The sequence below is a fragment of the Ceratotherium simum genome, chromosome 12 (genome assembly GCF_057802395.1).
Source record: "Ceratotherium simum simum isolate JZ-2026a chromosome 12, ASM5780239v1, whole genome shotgun sequence".
NCBI classification, from domain to species: Eukaryota; Metazoa; Chordata; class Mammalia; order Perissodactyla; family Rhinocerotidae; genus Ceratotherium; species Ceratotherium simum.
This window is the reverse complement of record NC_141911.1, coordinates 70,524,133-70,549,377: the sequence shown is the minus strand read 5'-3', so window position 1 is coordinate 70,549,377 and position 25,245 is coordinate 70,524,133. Positions and strand designations below refer to the sequence as shown.

Sequence of the window (25,245 nt, the reverse complement as noted above, 5' to 3'; positions counted from 1 at the left end):
TGCCATGATCTGGCTTGGGAAATCATTGTAATTATTGTTATTAAGTGTTTAAGAATCCACAGGGAGAGAGACCATTGTACGCAGGGCACCAGAAGAGCTATAATCTAGCACCACACCCCACCCCCGGAACCTGGTGTCTGGCAGATTGGAAGGAGCTGTGTTTTCATGCTCTCCAACAGGAATGGTAGCGCAAGAGAGCCTGCTTTCCTCTATCTGCTCTCGTGGACTGGAAATCTCCTGAATGTTTTCTGTTATAAATGCTGAAATGTATTAGGTTTGTAACCAATATGGTAAAAATCATCAACAACAGTTAAAACATGATCCTCTAAGTCTCACGAAGGTTGTTAGACCCTCCTCCTCTGAATGTTCATTTGCAAATCATTAATTTCTTGAGAGGTTGCAAAAACAAATACACAAGGTCATAATTTAAAAAGCTACCACACATAGAGGAAGAGTATCAACAAATTAAGATGCAGCATTTCTAAAATTATAATGTAATTACAGTGAAAATGCAATTTGAATTAGAAAAATTCAAATTCTCTCCAGCTCTTCAGATACTAACTAAAACCATTTCCATCCTGAGAAAAGCACCTGGGACTGAAGAGCCTTTGAGCTGGTGGACGGATAAAGAAATCCTCGAGTGTCTGTCCTAGTAGCCTAGGGCTTGCTACATAATAGGTGCTCAGAGAAATACCTCAGCACAGTCGAAAGAAGGAATGACAAGAAAAGGGGCAATCCAGAAACCAGGCACAGGTACCCTTTAAGAATCAGAGCAATTTTTCTAGAATAAAGACTTCTCCGGCTCGTATAAATACTTCCATTTAAAGCTTCTGAGTAGAACAGATACGCTTCTGTCTTGGAAGGAGTGGCCACCTCTGTCTGCCAGGGTTCCTCCAGAAGCGTGGCTGGTCCCACAAGGCCTTTCTGTGGCTCCCCATGTGGGACCAGTGCTTTCCTGCTTCAGTCTGCACACGGTCACTGCACCTGAGGACAGTCCCCCTCCCCACTCGTCCTGTGCAGAGTCTGCACACGGTCACTGCACCTGAGGACAGTCCCCCTCCCCACTCGTCCTGTGCAGAGTCTGCACACGGTCACTGCACCTGAGGACAGTCCCCCTCCCCACTCGTCCTGTGCAGTCTGCACACGGTCACTGCACCTGAGGACAGTCCCCCTCCCCACTCGTCCTGTGCAGAGTCTGCACACGGTCACGTCACTGCACCTGAGGACAGTCCCCCTCCCCACTCGTCCCTTGGTGAAGCCCTACCCCTCTCTCAGGTCTCAGCTTAAATACTATTGTCTCAGAGGGTCCCTTCCCTAGACCCCTGTGATTCTTTTTCATAGACTCTTGCTTTTCATATTCGCAGTACTTATCACAATTTTAATTATATATTTATTGGGTAATTATTTGTCTAATATCTGTATCCTGTCACAAAACTTTAAGCTCCATGAAGGCGAGGACGGTATCTATTTTATTCAGCAATTCCTCTCTAATGCCTACCACTGTGGCTCGTACATAAGACACTCAATATGTATTTGTTTAAAGAATGATAACAGGGAAAACACCATTTACAGGAAGTCTTCAGTGCCAGGAACTAGCCTGTTGTTTACAATGCCTTCTGTCATTTAATCCTCTTAAAGGTTACTGTCATGTCTGGTTCTTTCTGTTACTCCCCAAAGTCGCTGGTGAGCATACACTTGACGACCACCCGACATGCACGCACACTCGGGGAGATTTTAATGGAGCAGTTCCGTGGTTCCATAAACATTTTATATCCCATCCCATGACTTACCCTTCTACCTAGAATCTGGTTGATAGCTGCACTTTCTTTTAGAGTACACTCTGCGACGACATTGGCTCTCATTTCTTTCATGTATAACATAAAAGCATTCAGAGGCTTCTTAATGTGAGGTCTTTTTGGCTCCTGCTCCTTTCTCTGTTCATGCTGAGGCTTCCTAAAGGCCGTTGTGGTGGTGTTGGGGGAGGGGGTAGACGGGATAAGGAAGAGAGAGGAGGAGAGAAGCAGAGCATCTGTTTACATCATCAGTCAGACTCGGGCTGGGACATCCCTCTGGGCTCTCTAGAGGCCCGAGAACACTACCGACTTAGAAGAGCCACTCAGGACTCTGTGAATAAGGATCCTTTGGTTTGGGAAAGTTTACCTATAGCTAAAGAAGTGTTCATAACACAAAACGGAAATGGGTTTGTGAAGATGCTCCATCTAGTGCCCTGAGGCTGAGCTGCTCCGTCAGCTCAGGAAAAGCAGAGCATATAGTACGGGTGGTCACTCCCGTTTCAGAACTGAGGTTCTTAACCATGGGGGTTGAGGGTCCTTTGTTCTCTCCTCAAACACATGCACGTTGGCTTTGCCTCCATTTACAGGGTTTTATGGACGATCACGTGCTCCCCGCTGCCCATCTCTCATCCCAGTCTACAAACCCTAGATTAAGAAACCTGGTTACCCATCTCTTCAGAACCTCAGCCCTGTTGTAACAGCCTGAGACAACCCTGGCCCCACAGGGAGCCCTGGGCTTGGTTTGCCCCTTTCCATTGAATTCTGAGCTTTTGAAGCCTCAAAGCAGGGTGATTGTGTTTACACAGGAAATGCACCGAACCCTCCCAATCTACTGCCCTCAGGTCTAGCAGGTGCTCCCCAACGAGAGCCCAATTAAACCTGGCAGGAGGCGGCTAGATGGCTCCAGACTGTTCAGTGCCTACGCTCTGAGGATGACTCCTTTTTGCTGAGGTTCACCTGTTGAGGTCTGCGCTCCTTTCCAATCTCAGAGTCAGCTTCAGCGCAGTGAGAACTCAGCTGCTTAATGCCCTCAAGGGCAGAGCTTCCAAGGCAGAGCCATGCTGATGTTCATAATAGAGAGGGAAGGCTCCACAATGGCACAGAAGAAGCTGTGTTTAAGCTCTCAGTATCGCAAGGCGTTCACAGGAGGAACCAGCCGTGGTACTCACACGTGCATTAGGTCACTGTCAGTGTGGGGATGCTCCTGTTTGACCTGAGGCGTTACAATGGCTGGATGAGGGATGCCAGTTGTGTGGGGACCAGGAGGACCAGGAATCATATGATGGGAAAACCTAAAGGAAGGAAAGAGAAGAAAGCAGTGTGTCCTCGTGGCCATTGTAGCAAAAGCCAGACAGAACTTTGACACCATCCACTAACTGCCACTGGCTGAGGGTGAAGACACCCTGCTACACACAGGAGCATTAACTAGGAACCAGAGCAGCTGGCAGTCAGTTTCCTTCCCTTCTGTATTCAGGTGGAAAATATTTCTAATTATTCCCTGTATAACAGAATTTTTTTTCAAACTATCAGTAGAATCTGGCATTTTCCTGGGAGGGCTCTAGGCCATAGGATAAAAAAAAAAAAAGTGAGTCACTTTTCTTGCAAAGCAGTTTTCAAAGAAGAGTTTCAGTAAGAACAATTTTTGGAACTATAACCCTTTATTAACGTTTAGCTTTCTAAATGAATTTTAAATAAAAGCTAAAGACATCACATTTAAAAGTCCCTGCCTACATCCCGGAGCAAGCCATCCCATTACGAGTCTCTTCATATTGCCGGCTTCTCTACTAATGTCAGGAGAGAACAATGGAGAATCCACGGGACAGGAAAATTTCTTCAGCCCCTGATTCAATAAGGTGGCATCACTATCATCCAAAATAATTTTCTACACAGAAAGAAACGTTTGGGAGATCTAGTCTTACGGAAAACTGTCCCAAAATTAAGGGGAAGCATTTAGTTAAAGGAAAGCATGGAGTCCTGCATCGAGGTAAAACTACAGACGCTCAAGCCTTTGCCAAGAACGTCTGTGGGGCATAAAAAAAAATCTTAAAATATCCACCACCACCCAACACAAAGGAGAAAACTGCCATGCAAGAAAATAAAATAAATAAAGACGGTACTTTCAACAGCGCTTTGGATAAATTCAGATACGTTTTAGAAATTTTTGCTTTGCAAACTTTTAAAGCAAACATTTAATTCAATAAGAACAACATCGTTAGGTCTTTCATCACAGTCTGTACAATTAATTCCTTCATCTGGGAAGGAAAGAAGGAACTCTCCTTGGATATACAATACTTCAGAAACAAATTTAAAAAAACTAAGGAGGCATGGTAAAAATACAAATATTTGATCAAATAATGATGCTTTGCTAACGGTACCATTTATAAAAATACATGACGCCAGTTATCGGCCTGTGAGAAAACGCTGCCATAAGACAGTTCTTAGAACCTTAAAAAGTGTAAAGATACATCTGGGGGGAGGATATTAATCCCATCCCCTCCCAACAAGCTAGATTTACAATTTGCTTAACAAATAATTGTTTTTAAAAAGCTGAAATTCACCACAGAAACTGTGCATTTCATCGTACCTATGTAAAAAAAGTAAAGATTCACAACCGGTTCCTAACCCAACAGGTTGACTTCCAGCACAGTAAGGCCAGCTCCCCTGAAAAAGCCACAGGGAACACACAGACGACACACCACAAACGTGTGTGCACGCCGAGCACGGGCACAGAGCAGAAGCGTTACACAGCGCAGTGTGCACAGCAGAGCTCACCGAGCTTTGCCCGCACTAACGTGTCCACACAGGGCCTGATTCACACACTAGGACACACCCGTAGGGCTGGACAGCCTGTGAGTGCCTTCCTTCTCCTCTGACAGCTGTGGTCCCGGAAGGCTCTAGACCATCTGGGCACTTGCAAACACTGTCTCATTAAACGGACACCACTTTCCTCAAAGAAAGCAAATGATGGAACTCAGACCACACCAGTCTTTATGCTCCCCCTTACCCCACCCCGGCACATTTTGAATCAAACAGGCTCTCCTGATGTCCACACGGGGACAGTTCACGTCCCACAGTCGGGGAGCAGTGAATTCCGTCAGAGGCACGGGATCCTGGTGTGCCGAGTCCGCCTCCCAACGGGCTTGGCTGTGCTTGCGGGGGGCACAGCACACGGCTCCTACCCGGCATCGCTAGGACACCTAGTGCGGGAGCCAGGCACACTGCAGAGACAGACGCGCGGCTGAGTCATGCCCCTCCACGCCGACCGAGAGGCAAGCAGAGGTACAGGAGATGCAAGCGCAAGAAGGGCAGCTTGTCCTGGCGCCCGTTTCCACCTCCACCTACCTGGACATGGAAGTGTCGACTGACAGTGAGGATGGGTAGGGCTGCCTGAATCCTCCCGTGATGGGATAGACAGGCTGACCTTGCCTGAGGTCACAGAAGAAAGGAACCCATCAATGACAAAACACGGGTGACCAACCAGCAGTAGGGGTTCGATGGGGGAGAAGAGGGAGGTACGCCACTAGAAGGCTGGGGGGGGGGCGTCGGGACCCAGCGCTTCCTCAGTTATCCACTGTTTCCCTTCCTTGCCCTCCTCCCAAGGAAAGCATCCTTTGCCTTAAAGAAAATCTCCCCCTTTAACTTTAAAAACCAACCAGCCCCAGGTAACCAACCAGCCCCGGAATTACCTACCATTTATCCTTCCCCCTCTTAACCCCATGAACGCTCTGAACAAAGCAGGCAGTAACAAATGTTTACTAAACTTAACGGAACCCTGAGAATGGTGAGATATTCCCTTCAGAGAAGGAGGTGAGTGGATTCTTTACCACAATCTTTGAGCATTTAGGGAAGGGAAGAAAGATGGAAATAAAAAATGCATATTTATATAAAAATGAACAAATATTTAAAAAACACTGCACTTTCCCCTCCTCCAATACCCATGCTATAGTCAAGAAATCAAAGATCCATTCATTGGAATTATCTTCTCTCCACTCTGAGAATTCTGTCTCTCCCTCTGTTTCTCCCACACGTTACATTTTTCATTTATAGTCTTTATATCCAGCTGCCATTGATGCAACTCGGCACAGGATTACTGCCCCTAAGCAGCCAAGTTCAGACAGAATAACTGATGTAGCTTTGAAAGTGTACGCATAACCAATTAAATTCAAACCAAGTTATTGACTAAGAGATTTAATGCCAAAGAGAGAGAGAAAGCTGGAATTGCCACAGCAGGACAACCCCTCCTTGCTGGAAAGAGAGAATGTAAGGATGTCAAGGTGGGGAGACGGGGCAAGGACATGGGGGCTGACGGGACAGAGAGCCAGATAAAGAGAGGGGAGAGAACATTCGAGAAAGCTGAAGCTCTGTTCCCCTGGAGGGAGCGGTGGGGAGGACAGGGGCAGAGGGACAGAGTGGGAGCAGGGAAAGTTGTGTGCTAACAATAAAATGATAAAATTAGCTACACCCTATAAAAAGTATTCTCTTTCTTCCTAAAATTTATTTCCTTTACGATTATAATTTAAAAATTTTTGAAGGTAGCAATAAGAATTTTTTAGAAATACAACAAAATAGAGAACATTTGGATTCTGAAAAAATAAAGTCCAAACGTCAGTTTTTCACTCCTCTGAATTCACACTGCTGCTGACTTCATTAAAATTCAAAAGATGCTTTTGTATTTTTGAATCTGTCTCTGGTTGTCATTTACCTCACTTGCCCATTGATAAGCAAAGACCAATATTCAACGTGTCTAAGTTTATGTTTCAAAAACATAAGTTGTTCATAAAAAACCAGAAAGAAGCACCTCCCCGAGCCCTCTGTACAGGCAATGGAAATGCCCAGAGCCACACACTGAATCCACAGAACTATCAGCTTCAAAGCCAACGCTGTATACGCATTGTCTACACACGTTCAATCCACTGTAAAACGAATTCAATCCATTTCAAAGTCTGTATGTTTTTAATCTTTTAAATTGAAATGAAATTAAGTTAGCACCTCACTTGATGTGAAATTTCTTCCACTCCACAAGTGTTATCACTCCTAAAGCTAATTTCCATGAAGGAAAGTAGGAGAACATGTGTTCAAAGGCCTGGCTGAAGGCTGCAGGAAGGATCTTACCAGCCAAGAGGTGGGGTAATCTGCCCGACACCCCCCGGAGACAGGGGATAGAAGGTGGGGATCTCAGGAGCCGGAGGATGTCTGGACATGCCTATGAGACAGAACGAGGAGAGGCAGAGGGTCAGATTCACAGGACATTTGACTATGAGAGCAACAGAAATGCAAGAAAACGCTGTATGCCATTATACTTCAGGTCTGGAATGAGGCAATATTTATTTGTTGGATCCATTTAACAGTTTGTTAGCTTTTCTCAAGATTTCAAATCTGAGAAGACAGGTCTGAAGATAGTACATCTTGAGGATCTCCTGAAAGAGTAAATATGCTGCCAGTAAAACAGTCATCAAAGTAAGACTTTTAAATGATTTAGTCTGCCCTCATTATTTCACTTTGGTTAAGAAAATGGTAGACAATTGTTTTTGTGTCAAATGGAAAATGACAGCCCTTCATAAGTAGATGGCCTGCCATGACGCTCAAGGATTAGGTAAATTGCCACTTGCATATTTTCATTGGCTCCCTTATGGACATACAGATTTGGGAAATGTGATACCTCTGAGGATCAGAGATTAATTAGGAATCCTCTTCAGCCCCATAATGGTCACACTTGATATGATTCATTTGGTCTCTGCCTCTTCAGCTCCACTAAGCTCTTCATCACGTTGAGTCCTCTGGGCTCCAGGTCAAGCTGTTCTGGATTAGTTGTATTCCACAGAAAATGAGTGCCACCAAATTGTTTCTTGAGCTCATGCTCCCTAGAGTACGCTGCCCTATAACTGTGAAAACCACCTAAGGATTAGACCTAATCCTAGTCCCAAATGGCATCTCTGTGTTTATATCTTACCTTGGGTACAGAAAAGAATGGCTAAGACACATACATAAAAAATGCAAAACAGGAAAACTTAGATTCAATGAATTTGGGGGAAAATGATTCTGAATAGGAAAAAGCCACACAAGTTTCTTTACACAGCTCATCTGACTTTAAAAGACCATTCCCTTATAAACACACGTTCCCAGGTTTATGCATTCAGTGGTTCTAACTACAGTGTCCTGTACGTGGAGTTAGGTGAGCACATGGACAATGTTCTTGAAGTATCCTGCTTGTTTACTGTTTAAAATGCCTAGGAGTTTCATTTGGACCTTGAAAGACACTGAAGGCCTTGGACGCAGGGGAATGACTTAAGACAGTTTGCCTTCAAAGTTGATGTTAATTTGACTTTGAAGTGACGACGAACTATTTCTCAACTCTTATAGGAAGCAGGTAGGAAGGAGAAAGGTCTTGACTCTCTCTCAACACAGAGCTTCCACGGGATCATCTCATGTTTTGCTGTTTTTAAAAGAATAGAGTCAAATCTCCTTTTCTTTTTGGTTAGAAATACTGCTTCTTTGGGACCCCAGATTTCATACTCGGGGATCTTCGTCTCGGGCCTGGGAAGCTCGGGCAGCAGGGGTGATCCCGAGGGAGTCTGCGGTGCTGATTCTCGACGTATCAGAATCACCAGCCACTTGTCCAAGGACACAGTTCGTTGAGGACAAAGTGAGGCCCTGCTGCTGCCCTTGCTGGAGATTCAGACGCCTCCCTGAGCCACAGGGTCTGCAGGGGGACCGCTCAGTTTTGAAAAGAAAAACCAGACTACCAATGCGGAAGAACCTTGGAAACTTCGTGGAAATCAGAACTTGACCGTCATGACTGGAGGCCAGAGACTACCTGAACTGTCTACTTTAGCCCTTTGTTTTGCAGAAGTGGAAATGGAGGTCGAGATAGGTAAAGTGACCGTTCGGGTACATACAAAACATGTTCTGTCTGGGGCGCTTATCACCGGGACACAGAAAGTGACTTGCTTGCAATCACACATCTCTAAGCAGACAAGCTTAACCCCTCGCTCCCCACCTCAGTCCACTGCTAAGTCCGTGCAGAACGCCAGCCAGCGACTCTGGAGGAGTGATTCCATACACGCTAGCTGGATTGGGCTCTACTGCTCGGAGGAGGGCGGAGGGAACTAACACTTCCTTAGCACCTGCTACATGCCAGTTCCTATGCTGGGTATTCGATTTGACTCTTTCTACTAAAATTCTACTCATATTTCAAACACCCATCTCCCATGGAATATTCTCTAATTTTTATAGCTGAGAAATCTCTTTCTTCTTTGAATCTACAACATTTTATTTGTACTTTTAATGTGGTACTTAAGATGTTCTTCATTTTGTTTTATAGTCTGTTTTGTGCAAATGATTTCCTGCATGAGCTCATATACTGCTGGGAAAAAAGACACTACGTTTTACCAATCTACGTATCCACCATGGCTGTCTCCAGAGGAGGCTCTCCAATAGTTCTGAATGACTGAACAAATGAACAAGTGGAATAAAAAGGGTTCAAACAGACCCATTCCCCATGCTGGGTCAATATTATCTGCCATTTTGCACATACACACAAGTACGTGACATGGCTTAGGTCGCCACATGAGCAGAAAATGGATTTTTTTTCTAAATAACTTATCGTCATTTTAAGATCCTGTTTCCAAAGATTCCCAGAAGTGTGTGCCTCTCCACCGACTGCTGAGCCACTGAAGACACAGTTCACATCACTCATTTAACCAGTATTTATCCAATACACACTGCATGTTGAGCGCTGTGTGCAGCACAGTCTTAGAGATGTTTAAACTTTCATAAGTAACTTTTATAAATACAGATGAAATGCTTCTGGAGTCAGACTTGTATGGACATATCAATTCCGCCACTTGCTAGCTATGTATCCTTGAGAAAGTTATTTGTTATTGTTCTGTGAAATGAGAATAAAAATGGAATGGGGTTGTTGTGAGGAATAAATGCATTACTATATGTATACAGAAAAATGCTTGGTACATAGTATAAGTGCTATGTGAGTGTGGGCGGTTATCTACAAGGATACAATGAGTAACACAAAGATATAAACAGGCACATAACCCCCCTATTTTCTAAAAGCTCTTGAACATTTTTCCCAGACATCATGAGTAGAACAAAATGATTGGTATTAGCTGGCTTTCTTTTCCTATACATACACACACACCAACACACTAAGAGGTAAAAACTAATGTGCTTCCTAATGGGAAATTAACCTAAAGTTATTTTCCTCCAAATGAGAATGGGTTCTGTTGACAGTTGGTATTTATTGGATAGTTCTATCCAGGCTTAGGGTATGGGCATGATGCTCTTTTTCGCGTTTTGGTTTTTTTTTTTTTGAATAAAGTAACCAGCCTCCCAGGAACTCTGAAATCAGCAACCCTGTCTCAGTGCCACCACGTACTAACTCACTGAGCTCACAATAGAAGCCACAGGCAGGTGGCAGGAGAGAAAAGAGTGAAAAAGCAAGAGACCTAGGGAGCTTTTTACCTATTCTGTGGCGACAAATGTACTGAAACGGAATGATATAAGCTCAGAATCATGCAAATTAATTCTTTGCAAACCAATGTTTACATATTCCCAGAGATAGAGGGTGATGAGATATATGAAGTTTTTTTTTTTACAAAAAAGTAATTAAAAACAGAATCTTCATATTAAAACAAACAAATAGTATATGGAGTAGAATGCAAAAATCACAGAAATTGTTAGGACAAGATAAAGACTTCAAGGAAACTGCAAGCAGACCTCTGGACAGGCCCGCCAGGCCCCTCTCTAGTTCTAGGGGTTTGTTAAAAAACAAGTTTGAGGAGCAATGACACAGAAATTACAGTGAGTAAGGCAAAACAAGGTGGGGAAGCAGCAAGAGGTGGAAACAGAAGACAAATGTAAATGCAACTGGGAGCCAGTCATAAACTTGTCTTTCTTAAAAACGGAACTGTACTCGAATTTCTGAGAGAAAAACTACTGGACCATTATGTGTTATTCTTTTAAATACGCTCATTTCAAAGGACTTAGAAGGGGCCCAGGGCAGAGTAAGTAGTATGTAATTGTTAAATAAATGGTTAAAAACTAAATAAAACACACGGCTGGATTCTTTTTGCTAAATGCTCGCTTGAGGCTCTTACATCTGTCTTTCCCTGTTAGCTACATCTTCACGGTCCCCAGACGTGTAATGTCTAGCTCAGACCCTGCTCTGAGGTGGCAACCTCCACGTTTACACTGCCTACCGCATGTCCCCCTTTGGATGTCTCAAAGGCACCTCGAATTCGCTATGACCGAGGTAGTATTCTCGGTCTTCCCTCCCAACTCAGCCTTCTTCCCCAGAGGCCTAGCCTAGCTCCCTTTCCCGCCACAGGGCCCCAGCCCTGTCTGATGGCTCTTATTCTGTGGAGGTCCTTGATGAAGGGAAGGAGAGCAGAGGAAGCACTGGAAATGAGCCCAACCTGGAAACACCTGCACGGGTGAGTTCTACCTTCTGAGTAAAGGCACCTGGGCTCCACTCAGTCCCGGTCCAAGAGTAACTAAGTCCTCAAGTAAGCTGTCGACTTCAACAATGGAGGGAAGTGAAGGTGTTAGGTATTTAATCTGGAAATGTTCATCGTAGTGGAAAAAACATCCAGCTTGTGAACTCTACCCTTTTTTACACACTTACTAAATTTTCTTGTCCACTACAGTTCAAAGAGTGGGTTGGGCAAAAGGGTGAGATGCTGGAGAAGGCAAATATTACACCTTTACGTCTTCTGCCTTCTCATGGTTTTACAGGATCTTTTATTTCGAACATCTAAAGATGCTGTTGAGGTCAGGTGTATGTGCACGTGGAAAGAGCAAAGGCCATCCTGTGAACAAATGCATCCTCCAGGTTTGCTCTGAGCAGACGGGACCAGAAAGCCTGGAGAACCTGAGCTCTGTGTCCTATAGCCAACTCACACCCACCAGGTTAGAACCCGGGTGTTTTGATTTTTCGGACCACTTACACTGTGTGTTTTTCTGTAAATTATACAGAAGCAGAACTTGGTAATAATGCAGAGAAGCAAAATAAGATTCATATTGCTCTGAACATGATTTGTGCTTTAATTATTATTTATCTCTAAGTTGGCGCTGGTAAATAACAAGAAGAGGATAAAACATAATATGGACATAACTGAAACCAAAAGAAATCACAAAAGGCTCAAAAAGACAACAGTCGAAGTAAAATCTCCTTCTTTGTCCCTTTTCTAACTTTTTTTTTAACACAGTCATCACCATCCAGTGCCTGCTGAAATAAATGAATACTGCAGGGGGCACCGAGGACTGAATTTTTGGTATATCTGCAAGCACATTGCCTTATACTCTGGATCACAGACGTTCAGAGCCGTCACTTTGAAAATGACCCTGCTATGCTTTTCTTCTGTTTTTTTTTTTTTAATCCTGAAAAATAAAAGAAGCAACAACAAATTCTTGTAGATTTATAAAAAATTGCTATCAAAGAAATTACTCCTCTCTCCTATAAACGTATCTGATCATCTGATCTGCCAGTGACGTGGAGCAGAGGCCGCTCAGGTGCAGGAGCCATGGGGGTCTGTGGAAGGAGGCCTGGGGGGCAGAGGCTCTCACCTTGTTTGGAGTTGACATCTGATGGGATGTGTGACGGGTGGGATCCTGGAGAAAAGTGCTCGTCGCTGTAAGTGATGAGGGGGGTGAGAGGATGGACCGCATGGGACGGCTGCACCACGGGCACTTTATTGGACTGCAAAGTAACCACAAGGTCAACAGTTAGTGTGGACCTAGCGCCTGTCTCCTCTCCCAGAGAGAGTCACACCAGCAGTAAAGGGGCATCAGCACAACCCAGAGCCACCTGCAGACCTGACGACGGAGGTCGTCTCTGTGCTCACTCAGATCTTCACAACTCTCCATGTTGAATGCCCCTCAAGTGCGTGAAGATCCCACCCAGGGGCTATCAGTTATTAACCAGCGCCCCCGGGAGATGCAGGTAATCACTGTTATTCTGCTTGACAGGAATCTCCATACATACAAGTTTACATGCTCTTCCAGATTCTCTCCTCAGGTTAAGTCAACAAAGAGTTACTGGAGCAAAAATTGTCAATGTCTTTTAAGCTCTTCATTCATTACGTATGTCTGGCATAAAAAAAGCACTCAATAAGAAATTGATGAACAAATAAGTGAATAAATATGGCCAAGTTAAAGGGCAAATTTTTAAACAACCCAATAAATATAATTTTGCTGTATTGATATCCACTTAGTTTATAGAATCCATAATTCTAGAGTTACACATCTTTAAGAACCATTTTATACCATTTTTTCATATTTTATAGCTTTGTCAATCAAACATGACCACCCATGTGTCTTAGCCCCGACTCAGTTCATCTTCAGATTCTCTAGTTTCTAGAAGTCTCAATTGATAAAAGGGAATTTCCAATCTTGAGTTCAACCGCATAATATGAAATGGAGCTTGTAAGAACACTTTAAATTAACACTTTATATTTTAACATATTTAATATGTCACATTTGTTTAAAAATAAATTTTATCATTTAATTTGGCAGTCTAAAACTACACAGCAATAACACTTTTTACAGGTTCAGGTAATTTATTTGGACTTCATCCATTTGAAATCTGGGACTCTTTTGTTTGGTTAAAGTTGAAAATTTTTTTTCCACCCAAGAAAGTGCTTACTAAGCAAATGAGTAAGGTAAATAAGACTCAGGCAGCTTAACCTACTTAGGGGGACTGTTTTTTACAGAAACTCTAGATCCCCTCGCCCCAAAAAGAAAGTAAACACAATTATATACATGCAAAATATGTTTCTTATTTTAAACTTATTTACTAATTAAAGTCGTCTCAGGAAGGCCTCTATTTATACACGCTATAGTAATAAGCAACTTGGGAATTTCAGAGGAATAGAATATAATGAATTTTGAATATTCTCTAATTCACTAGCTCAGATGTACCTTCACCATAATTAGTTTGAATTAGCGAGGTTTTTACTGTACTACAGACTAAAATGCATGTGAAATCTGCTTCTCCAGAAGCAAATATCTGTATTGGAAAAAAAAAATTGAGGAAATGCCTGAAAACTGCACAGTGTAAACTGCTTAAAACATAGGTACATGTCCCAGTGGCAGAGGGCCTATAACACCCCTGCGTAGGGTGGCCGCACCTATGACATACACCAGTTTTGTATTTGATATTTTTTACAAATTAGGTATAAAATGTATGTGGCTCCAACAGGAAGGACCACCCTCAGGAAAACCAGGAACAATGATCCTAGTAACACTTAATTCTCTTTACAGCCGGTAATAGTAATTCTCTATACCCTGTCGTTACAGCCTCCACCCAGAAGAAACTTACGAAAAAACGCAAGGGGGAGAAAAAAAATCACTTTTTCAGACAATGATATAATTTCCATACCAGACTGTCCCTATTTTATAATCATCAACTCCTCTCTAATGGCAGAACTTACATGGCTTGTACAGCCCTTGGTGTTTATTAAACGGAGCTCTGTTATCAAAGCCATGTGCCTCTTCTCTACACACTTCAGCACAGATGTCTGTGCACGAGGTGTGTAAAAGGTTAAAAAAATGTTTCACTGCTTTTCAAGTGATAATAGTGCAGTTTGCCAAATACACAGAATGAGCTTCTTAAATACAAGGAATTTGGATTCTGGAGGAGGTGGGGAGCAGGCAGACGGGTGCAAGTAGGGAGGACAGTATTATAAACCCTTTTAAAAATGGAAACAGAAGTCTCAACACCCAAATGCTACAATGAATGTATTTCAACTCTACTTTAGAATAACTGCTTTGAGTTCATTTCAAAAGTCTCATAAGCATAACTGCCAAACAATCTACAGAGATATTTTCTTAGGGTGGTTATAAAGAATGAGCACTGCAGAAATCTTCGGGAAATATACTCGGCGTGCCGTATTTCCAGAGCAGCACCTTGAGGAACTTGCATTAGCAGGCAGCATCTTAATGTCTGACCTGCCCCTCCAGTCATATAGCTCAGAATCCAGTGCCATGAGTTTTTGCTAAATTATGCTATCCTTGCTCTCCTCTTAATTTTACGGTTTTCAACACAGATTTGCTTTCCTGTGGGAAGCAGATAAGACGCTGAGGATTTTAATTTAAGCTCTGGCCTTGTCTTATATTTTGCAAGATGGATAGCAAAAGCGGTACTAGTAGGTGTGTTAAAGCCAACAAGGATTACACCCATTTTTGTGGCCAAATAATGAAGCAATAGGAAATCTCAATAACATGTGTGGGCACAATTCTGAGGTGAGATTTTGCCTCCCACCAACCACCTCCACTATGTGTATAGACGCATCCAACCTACGCTCCAGGTCGCCATCACGGCGAGCGTCCTCGGCCCGAGACTGTGGGCCTCCCCGGACATCAGGAGTGGCTGTTCTTTGCTGCTAGCTGCACACACCAGGTGGGCACCTGGGCATTGCTCCTCTGAGTCAGCTTCAGAACAGACAACGTACCCACCCTTAAGCCCAGTCCTCCTATCCCCGAATAACAATGTGGCGTGTGTCAGGGGAGGAGGTGGCAGGAGGAGTAACCAGCCCACTACCCAGCCGGACAGACATGAGCATGTAACCATGTTATGACGCAAGGTCACACGTGCGTGTGTGTCTTCATGAAGCACCTAAGACGTGCCCAGCACCTTCCAGCCCCGACAGCCAACACAGACAAGGTCCCTATTCTCACGCAGCCTCCTTTCTAGGGGCTGGGAAGGTGGAGGGGGTTGTGAAGACAAAAAATAAAGGTGTAAAAAAAACCAAGCAAAATCTGAAAAGACGGTGTCAAGTCCTGTGAGGACAGGAGTCAGCATGTGGCTGATCAGGTGCCTCTGCCTCGAGCTGGAGCCGTTAGAAACCAAAGTTCACTGGGGCCAAGAGCTTCATTTTCTCTGACAGGAAGCTGGGAAACAGGTCACCAGGGGACGGTGATCAGGCCACGACTGTTGCCTGTGCTTATAATAATACGGCCCTGCTCACTGCACATCTCCAGTAGCTCAAGGTCACTGAACAGACGGGAATGGAAGCCGGGGTCCCTCGACACAGTGGAATCGGTGGTAGAGAGGCTGCTGCCCTGTGCTGGGCCCTGTGCACCCAGCACCTCACTTAGCAGAGCCCAGTCCCCTGACCCCCAACCCGTGCTCGCCCCACTGCGCAACCCCCTGTAAGGGAGGGAGGGGTAAAAAGACTCCCATTCTCTCTCCTCCGTAAGTACAGTCAGCTAAGTCTCAGCCTCCCTGGAGGACCACCAGGCATTCCCAATGTGTGTCCTTTGTTTCATGACCCCAGGGCAAACGCACGCACCCTCCCCCAGGGGAACAGGTACTCCACCTTCACGGGATCCCGGCTCCTGTGCAGAGTTCAGTGTCTTTTTTTTGTGTGTTTGTGTGAGGAAAATCAGCCCTGTGCTAACATCTGCCAATCCTCCTCTTTTTGCTGAGGAAGACTGGCCCTGGGCTAACACCTGTGCCCATCTTCCTCTACTTTATATGGGACGCCGCCACAGCATGGCCTGACAAGCGGTGCATTGGTGCGCGCCCGTGATCCGAACCTGTGAACCCTGGGCCGCCCCAGTGGAGCACGCGCACCTAACCACTTGCGCCACCAGGCCAGCCCCAGAGTTCAGTGTCTTGTCTAAGCTCACAGGGCAGAGAGCAGCTAAGCCAGGCCGCAGACCTGATCTTCCAGCTACACACTCTTTAACCTCAGGCGGGTGATCCGTCAGGTGAGCAAAAGAAAAGTCAAAAAGATGGAAAGAGCAGGCAGAAGGGGTAGAAACCGTCAGGTGGACTCTGCACCACAGCTCTCCCGCCTGTGCCCAGCGCCCATACGTGGCTGTTCGGTGGGAAGCCCGCCATCCTTTCCCAAACTTGAAAAACCACCACCAGGCCTTGCACCCAGGGAGCACGTAATCATTACAGCAGCTAACGCTTACCCAGTGCTTCCTGCACGCTACGCACGTCACAGTACCTCTGAGACAGGCACCATTATTATCCATCCTCCTTTTACAGATGGGGAAACTGAGGCACAGACAAGTTAAGGAACTTTCCCAAGGGCACAGAGCCAGTAAGTGGTGAGGCCGGGTTCAAATGCAGAGAGTCTGGCTCCAGAGGCTGCATTACCCGTCCACCATGCCGCCCCCCTGAAGAACTGAGTTCATAAAACCTTGGGCTCTGAGTCGACCATCTGGGCCATACCGGACAGTGTGTGACATCCATGAAATGACTGTGGTCTCTGTCCCAGGCACAGGAGTCCCATCAGACAAAGAGGCACCTCACAGAAGGAGTCTGAGCCGCAGCTCAACTGCCGCCTTTCTCTCCAGGCCTGGAACACATTCCAAGGAAGCCAGCTTGGCTGCCACCCAGGCTGGTCCCTGAAGGTAAGGACCTCTTTGGCATCACAGCCAATAAAACCCACACCTCCTGCGGACACGAAGTGGGTGCCACTTAGGGATCCTGAGAGCCACCCCCAAAGCAGCATTCCCAGAAATGACCCACTCACCGCTGGCAGGAACTCAAGCTGTCATGAAGGTCGTCAGCCTCCGAGGATGTGGTTCTGGGAAGGACTAAAATGTGGTTCAGCTCCCTCCTGGCTAAGGCCGTGGGCTTGCTGGTAAGTGCAGTAATTGGGGAGAAACCTGCTGGCCCAGTAGCTTGTCCCCATTTTGCACACCTCTCGATTTCAACTAGACCCATAGTGCAGGATCCAGCTGTGCATAAAGGTCTTGAGTTCCATTTCAATTGGCTGTGCATTTTATCAATAGTCCTCCTGGTAATAACTGAATCCAGGGGAATTTCAACACTCCACAACTTATTGAGATGAGGAATTTCATCAGGCCTCAATCGTTATGGTGGCATAACGATTTTTTTATTAAACTCTTAAGAAGTCTGGAATTCATGAAATAGAAGCTGTGTAATTTCACGCCCTGCCTTCCCTCCTCTTCTGAGGAGCTGAGGTCTCAAGCCTTCCCACAAAGAGGAGCAGATTTAATTCACTCCAAAACGACACAATGATTCTTCCATCAACTAGACCTCAAAAGTAACATTTCGTACTGGAAATCTTTCCTAAGATCCACCAAAGCATCTACCTGATTCAGGGCTGATGTGGCTTCTACTCGAAGACTACGCCTGGTTGTGATGCAGAAGCTTTTTACAGAGAAGGATGAGGCCCAGGCTCGGAAGACTCCCCAGCGGGACCTGGGAAAGTTCTCAGGTTCACAAGGGAAGAATATTCCATGAGCCCAACTCTGGAGGCACAAGGATGGTCCCCATGGATCCCTGGGATGTTCTCCTAACAGGGGAAGGAACATGTCACAGGGCAAGGAATTCACACGGCTTGGACACCCAGTATGTGCCCATCATTATGGCTGTGCCCGTACAGTCTCTGGCACTCATCCACACGAGTGGGCAGTGCCAACCCTGTTTTTATAGATGAGAAGGCCGAGTCCTTTTGGACACGGAGCTAAGTAATAATTAGCGAGAGAGGACGTGTGCTGGCATTGTTTGATACCCGAGTCCGGCTCTTCCTGCCCCACTGCCTACTGCTCAGCTCCGCTCCACCCTCTGCTTCAAACCACCTGCCAGGCCCTCAACCATGACGAAGCCTCTGCACAGAACAACTGACCACCCGGAGAGCACTGGTGTCACTCGCGGGCCTCAGACAAACTGCACAAGAGCCGCTGAAAAGAAAGGGTGGAGCGCACAGTGCCTTCCTGACTCTCTGTAAGGTGATGATGTCCACGCAGCACATCACTTAATCCTAAAATCACCCCTAAGTTAGGGGTTATGCTTTCTGTCTTATAGAGAAGACAACCAAGGTTCTGAGAGGGTGATTTATACCAGATCACACAGGCTGTCAAGCAGCAGAGATGGTGACTCTGAAGCCCACAGCTTGTACCCCAAGGAGCGAAAAATGGCCAGTCCCGGCATCCTCTGGTTACCACGTGGAAGACAGGAGTAATAACAGTTTATGTCCAAGCACAAGGGCACTCCTGGAGGCAGAGAGGTCAAATCCCAAACACTGAAATGGCACTTAGTTGCTATGCTTAGGGAAGTCACCTAATTTTTCAGAACCTCAGCTTCCTCATATGGAAAATGGGTGGGCCAACACCTCACAGAATGAAGGTGAGGATGAATGAGCATCGCAGACATCTATCAGGTCCTGGCGCATCACAGATGCTCAATAAATGAAGGGAAAAGAGGGCCGGTAGATGAATTACTCCGCCCCTCAGAGTCCAAGTCACGCATCTCTAAGGCACAGCAGGTTTCAGAATTTAGAGCCGTGTTTTCTCTCAGGTGAATTCCCCACCAAACTCCCTTCCCTCTCCAGCCAACACACTTTTAGTCTGTGCTGTGACTCCCCAACCTCCCTCCCATCCTCCAGGACCCATCACAAATGGCACCCCATGCTTGAAACCTTAAACAATGCCAAACATTCCGGCCTAGGTCTCGCTGCGGCACACATGCACACACTTGCTCCACCTCCTCTGTCAGATGACAATTTAACAGATAGAAATCTCTTACAGCAGCAGTTCTCCGACCTTCTGTGCGGTTAAGTGCGGGCGCTCCGCTACTGGCGGCCCAGGTTCGGATCCCGGGCGTGCACCGATGCACCGTTTCTCCGGCCATGCTGAGGCCGTGTCCCACATACAGCAACTAGAAGGATGTGCAACTATGACATACAACTATCTACTGGGGCTTTGGGGAAAAAAAAAAAAGGAGGAGGACTGGCAATAGATGTTAGCCCAGAGCTGGTCTTCCTCAGCAAGACGAGGAGGATTAGCATGGATGTTAGCTCAGGGCTGATCTTCCTCACAAAAAATAAATTAATTAAAAAAAAAAAAAAAAAAAAAAAAGAGTACAGAAAGAGCTTGACTTGACTCTGGATGATCCAGCCAATAGGGTGAAAAGTGTTATTTCAGTCAAGCTGAATTCAGAGAGAAACTGATTTTCGGGTTACAAAGATGGAATTTTTTTGTGATGTACTAGACTATTATTTCCCCCCTCTTATTTGCTAGTATTTTAAATGTACAAATCAAGAGAAATTTGAAAAGCCAACAAAAATAATATATACCACATTCTTTTAAATGATATTTTAAGTTTTAAAAACTCCTTTGACTCCTTTAATTTAACTCAGCATAGAGCCCCAGAGCGTGTTCTTTCATTCAATTGTGAATTATCTTCTTCAAAGGGATTCTTGACAGATGACAGCCGGGACACAGACCTGCACCTTCAACTCCCTCAGGTCACTCCATCACCCCCCGCTCCATCCTTACGGCCCTCGGACAGGACCGCGCGTCCACACACTGCACTGTCACTGCTGTGCATCTGTGTTCTCTCACTAGACAGGGGTCCTCCCTTGGTGACATCCCACATCTAGTGCAGGTCCTGGCAAAGCGGAGACATTCAACACCTACTTCTTATGACTAAGGCTTTCAACACTAGGAAGTCAACTCCTTTCACGGAAGCATCCACACCCTTATGTTAAAACAGAGATTGATCCTTGTGTTTTCTATTGCTGCATAAAAAACCACCACAAATTTAGCAACTCAACACATCACAACGTCCCATCTCATGGTTCCCGTGGGGCAGGATTTGGGCGTGGTGTGAGGGGTTCTCTGCTCAGGGCCTCACAAGGTACTGGCCGGGCTCACTTCCTGTCTGGAGGCTCTGCAAGCTCACCTTTGTTGTTAGTAGAATTCAGTTCCTTGTGCCTGTCCCCATTTTCCTGCTGGCTGTCAGGTGGGGGCCACTCACATTCCCTGACAAGTAGCCCCCTCCATCTTAAAGCCAGCAATGGCACATCAAACCTTTCCTGTCTTGAATCTCTGACTTTGTCTTCTATGACCAGTGGAGATACCTCTCTGCTTTTTTTTTTTTGTGAGGAAGATCGGCCCTGAGCTAACATCTGCCAATCCTTCTCTTTTTGCTGAGGAAGACTGGCCCTGGGCTAACATCCATGCCCATCTTCCTCCACTTTATATGGGACGCCGCCACAGCGTGGCCTGCCAAGCGGTGCGTCGGTGCACGCCCAGGATCTGAACTGGCGAACCCTGGGCCACCACAGCGGAGCGCGAGCACTTAACTGCTTGCGCCACCGGGCCGGCCCCCCTCTCTGCTTTTTAAAGGCTCATGTGACTACGTCAGGCCTCCCCCATAAGCTCTCTTCCAAAAGTCAACAGTGAGAGTGGGACAGAGGGAGGGAGGGGGCACTGTGATAAGCTCACGATGCTGCAACACCTAATACTTAAGACAAAGATAACCCACTTAACTTTCTCATTTTGTCTCTCATTTACAAAACGTTATCATCAATTAATCTTTAGCAGATAAAAATGGAGTGCCATTACAGGCATTATTATTTGGTGTCATAGTTATTCTGATTACTCTACAAAGGTCTGAGGTTTGGTTAGTTTTGGTTTTTCTCCTCTTCCTTTTTCATCCTAGGGCTATAATGACGTCAAGAGTGTGTTACTCACACACGTCACAGCTGACAGGAGGAGTAGTTCAGGGGGAGGGACAGAGGAGCTGGGATTAGCATGCCCCCTCCCCCCCCTCAACCTCAGGGCGTCAGGGGGGACCGTGCCGAGGAGAGCTCTCGTGACCGGGGTCCCGGGGAAGGAACGGGAGAGGCAATCACTGAGCAGGCTGAGGGTCCAAATAAACTTACTGTGAAGGAAATCTAAAAAGAGCTTTGGCTTTCTCTCTTACATTAACATGCCAGATTTTGGCCAATCATTTGCCTTTTAAAAACATTTTTAGAAAACCGTTATTTTTTATATTTAAATGCAACTCTTCTACTACAAGGTTATGTCTAATCTTAAACTTTAACTTAATTATCTGACCCTTTAGGGTGACTGAAGAGTCATATAATTGTCTTACCATTTATTAATCACTAATAATGCACTAAATGCTGTATGAAATAAACACGGTAGAAGGGAAATAAATCAGAGAAAGATAATTAAAAAGAGAGGAAGTACAGTCTGCAATAGTTGAAACCCAGATGCTTGAGTGAGAAAGACAAGAGAGGGGACATTCACCGAATATTTACTATGTTCCAGGGACTATGAAGGATGCTTTCACACTCTTGATCAAATTTATTTCCCCATTTTCTAATGCGGGCACAAACCGAGCCTCAGAAAGGTTAAGTTTTACCCAGGGTCACACAGGCTGGCCTGTGAATGGTTAACCCTGGATTAAAGACACATCCATTTTATCCCAAACAGATGAACTTTTCACTGTGAACTGCTGCAAAGAAAGGCAACAGGGGAATAATTCCTTCTGGGAGCCAAAGGGGCACCCACACTTTTCAGTAACTGGAGTCTATAAATAAAGAGGTGGGGGTTGAGGCTGGAAGCTGAGAGAAGATCAGAGAAAAAGGGAAAATTATTTCTAATTATGTAAAGTTGCAACATCCTATCATTTGATTGATTTCACAACATCTTCACCACACGCCTAGGCCTCTGAGTGCTGCATGTATTTTTCATGTTAAAAACCGTCCTTTGTCTGTGTTAAGACTGTCCTTTGAAAATTAAGAGCTGGAGTCATTTAAGATAAACAAACAAACCAAATAACAAAACAAACCGGTTTGAGATTTGCTGTGCTAGTGATAAAATATTACAAGTAGGGGGATGTAGAGGCTAATTCAGAAGTGGAATAAGGGAGGAGGCTGAGGGGAAAGAAAGGATCAGGGATCCTGAGGAGGCGGGATGGGAGGAGGAGCCTGCCTGGGCCCCTGGCTGTAGAAGCGCGGGGTTCTGTGGAGTATACACATGTGTGTCAGATTGTACAGTGGAAGGACACAGGGTAGAGCAAGAGTCCAATGGTTCATAACACTTTCTGTATCACAGACACTGGGATCTGACGAAAGCTGTGCATAAATGATTCTATACACAAATACAATCACACGTCAATGGATGGGGGGCTTCGGTGTGCACAGGGGAGGACAGAGAACAGAGTAGCCCTCGGACCCTAGATTAAAAACTGCTGCCCTGGGCCGGCCCCGTGGCTTAGCGGTTAAGTGCGTGCGCTCCGCTGCCGGCGGCCCGGGTTCGGATCCCGGGTGCGCACCGAGGCACCACTCCTCCAGCCATGCTGAGGCCGCGTCCCACATACAGCAACTAGAAGGATGTGCAGCTATGACAGACAACTATGTACTGGGGCTTTGGGGGAAAAATAAATAAATAAAATCTTCAAAAAAAAAAAAAAAAAAAAACAACTGCTGCCCTATTCTAGAGAGAAGCACTTTGGTCATCACTGCATAATAATTAATTATTATTAATAAGCTGGAGTTTAGTCAACTTGTCAAAAGCAGTATTTGTGTAGGTCACTAGGAAATGATGGAAGGTAAACAAGTCAGGGAAGGTGGGCGAGAAGTCAGGAGCGAGAGCTACCTTTGTCCACCCCAGAGGCCCAGAGCAGGGGCAGCGGGCTCCACGTTCCTCTGCAGCCCAGCGACAGGGCTGTATGACGACGACGGGCAGCTGGACAGGACAGAATGCGGCCACTCTGGGAGCTCCAGCACCAGATGGAGTGAGTGATGGCCCAGAAGCCCTCCTTTGCACCTCACCAGCCACCAACCCCGAACAGACTCAGGCAGATCTTCTGGGGCTGGTCTAGGCACTGCTCGTTAAATAGGCTCTCTCCACTGCCTGCCCAGGGATGACACATTCGAAGGGAAGGGAAGTCTTCCCCTGCCACTGCAGCAGCACCTCTCTATGGCCAGTTTCAGAGGGCTGGGAGAGCTCCCCATGGCACGCAGAATGTCCAATGGGAAAGGAAGAATGTTTGGGGTCTGACTCTAATCTCCTTGGGGGTGGGGGTGGCTGGAGCCTGCACGGGGTCGAGGTCAGGGAAGTCCCACTGCTACCCAGAAGGGGAGTGAGGATGAGCTGTTTATAGGTTCAGGATGCAAATGGACAGTACAAAATCCCAAAGGGGCAAAGGCAAGACTTAAACCTAATAATTTCATATTGAAAACAGATCCTTCACCCTTAACGTAACTATGTAAAGCATTTGCCATATCTCAGTTTAAATAAAATAGATTTTTGTTTTAAGATCAGGTGTGAAGCATTTATGAAACAGTATAAGAAGGCTTATGCACCAATTTTATCCCATCAAGCTGTCTCTGATTTCAGTATGTGCCATATATGTAAAATATTCTCTACTTACAACTGGGTGTTTTAAAAAGTGAAAAGAGTAACATTTAAGTCTGTGGGGATCCTCATTTTTCTATAGAATTTGCTCAAGAGTCTTTCAGGAATCAAAAGAAAAAATACAACAAAAAATTATTCAGGTTCAGCTACTAAGATAAAGTCTAATTGAGAGCTAAAGTTTATTAAGAAATTCAAATCATTTTCCATGAATATATAAACGTGATATTTATGCTTAAGATAAGCATTAAAGCTATTCTATAGAGCTATGCTGTCCAGTACGGTAGTCACAAGTCAGTAGCTTTTGAGCCTTGAAATGTGACCAGTCTGAATGCAGATGTGCTGTAAGCATAAAATACACACACTGGATTTCAAAACACTTAGTGTGCAAAAAAAGAATGTAAATTATCTAAATAATTTTTTATATTAATTACACGCTGAAATGACATTTTGGCTATACTGCATTAAATAAAGTTATTACTAAAATTAACTTTACCTGTTTCTCTTTACTTTTTGAAGTGGCTACTAGAAAATTTACAGTTACATATACGACTTGAAATTGTGACTCGCATTCTACCTCCACCAGGCAGCTCTGCTTCACAGTTGGAACATCTGGAGCTGAGGTTGCCCCTCCCTTCTGTACTCCAATCTGACGTAACCAAAAAAGTAGGCATACTTGCTAACAAAAGTTCCTTTTACAGAAAAGGAGATTTATAGATAAGGAAATGGAAAATCAGAAAAGTTTAGTGGCAGAGCTGACAATCCAACACTGGATTTCAGTATCCCATAATGAGGGCCAGGTCAATAAGTTTAAAACCAAATATTTATATGTCAAGCAGTATAATACTATAACATTTCATACTATGGTATGAAAACCATCTGAATGGTATCTGTCTTTCACAGTTGAGAGTGAGCCTTCTGAATAAGTGGTTTGTTGCACAGCAGTTATAAGTAACTTCTGCAATTTGTCAGGCAGTTCAATTACCTTTAAAAACACCTAGTACACATTTTCAGATTCATTACAAATTCCTTGATGGGTCACCAACTTTTCCATCTGACATCAGAGCACACTGTCTAAAAAGACCCGAGCTCATCTTGAGGGAACGATGTTGTGGGCATCACCATTCACAGGATGTACTCATATGAGTCAAGGAAAAAGAACCTTTTGTTTTGGATTTAAAAACAAAATCCTGAAATGAGTTGAAAATTGAGGCAGAAAACTCAAATGATAAAGTAGATTACACAAATTGGGTTTTATGTAATTTTGCACATTTTGATTCATCTTAAAGCCCCCAAAAAAGTCAGA

At 45.0% G+C, this 25,245-nt stretch overlaps 1 protein-coding gene across 6 annotated transcripts in view; it reads right to left on the bottom strand.

The window, feature by feature from the left end:
• Window positions 1-25,245, bottom strand: part of LEF1 (lymphoid enhancer binding factor 1) — a 115,063-nt gene that overhangs the window by 23,850 nt on the left and 65,968 nt on the right. For 4 of the 6 annotated variants that reach the window (XM_087437753.1, XM_014784601.2, XM_087437750.1 and 1 more), the window contains 5 exons: window positions 12,372-12,504; window positions 6,906-6,996; window positions 5,136-5,219; window positions 2,963-3,085; window positions 1,791-1,953 (listed from right to left, as the gene is read on the bottom strand). In XM_087437753.1, the coding sequence (XP_087293879.1) occupies window positions 1,791-1,953; window positions 2,963-3,085; window positions 5,136-5,219; window positions 6,906-6,996; window positions 12,372-12,504 (594 nt within the window). The remainder of the gene's footprint in view (window positions 1-1,790; window positions 1,954-2,962; window positions 3,086-5,135; window positions 5,220-6,905; window positions 6,997-12,371; window positions 12,505-25,245) is intronic. The other 2 variants (XM_087437751.1, XM_087437752.1) reach the window with 1 other exon arrangement.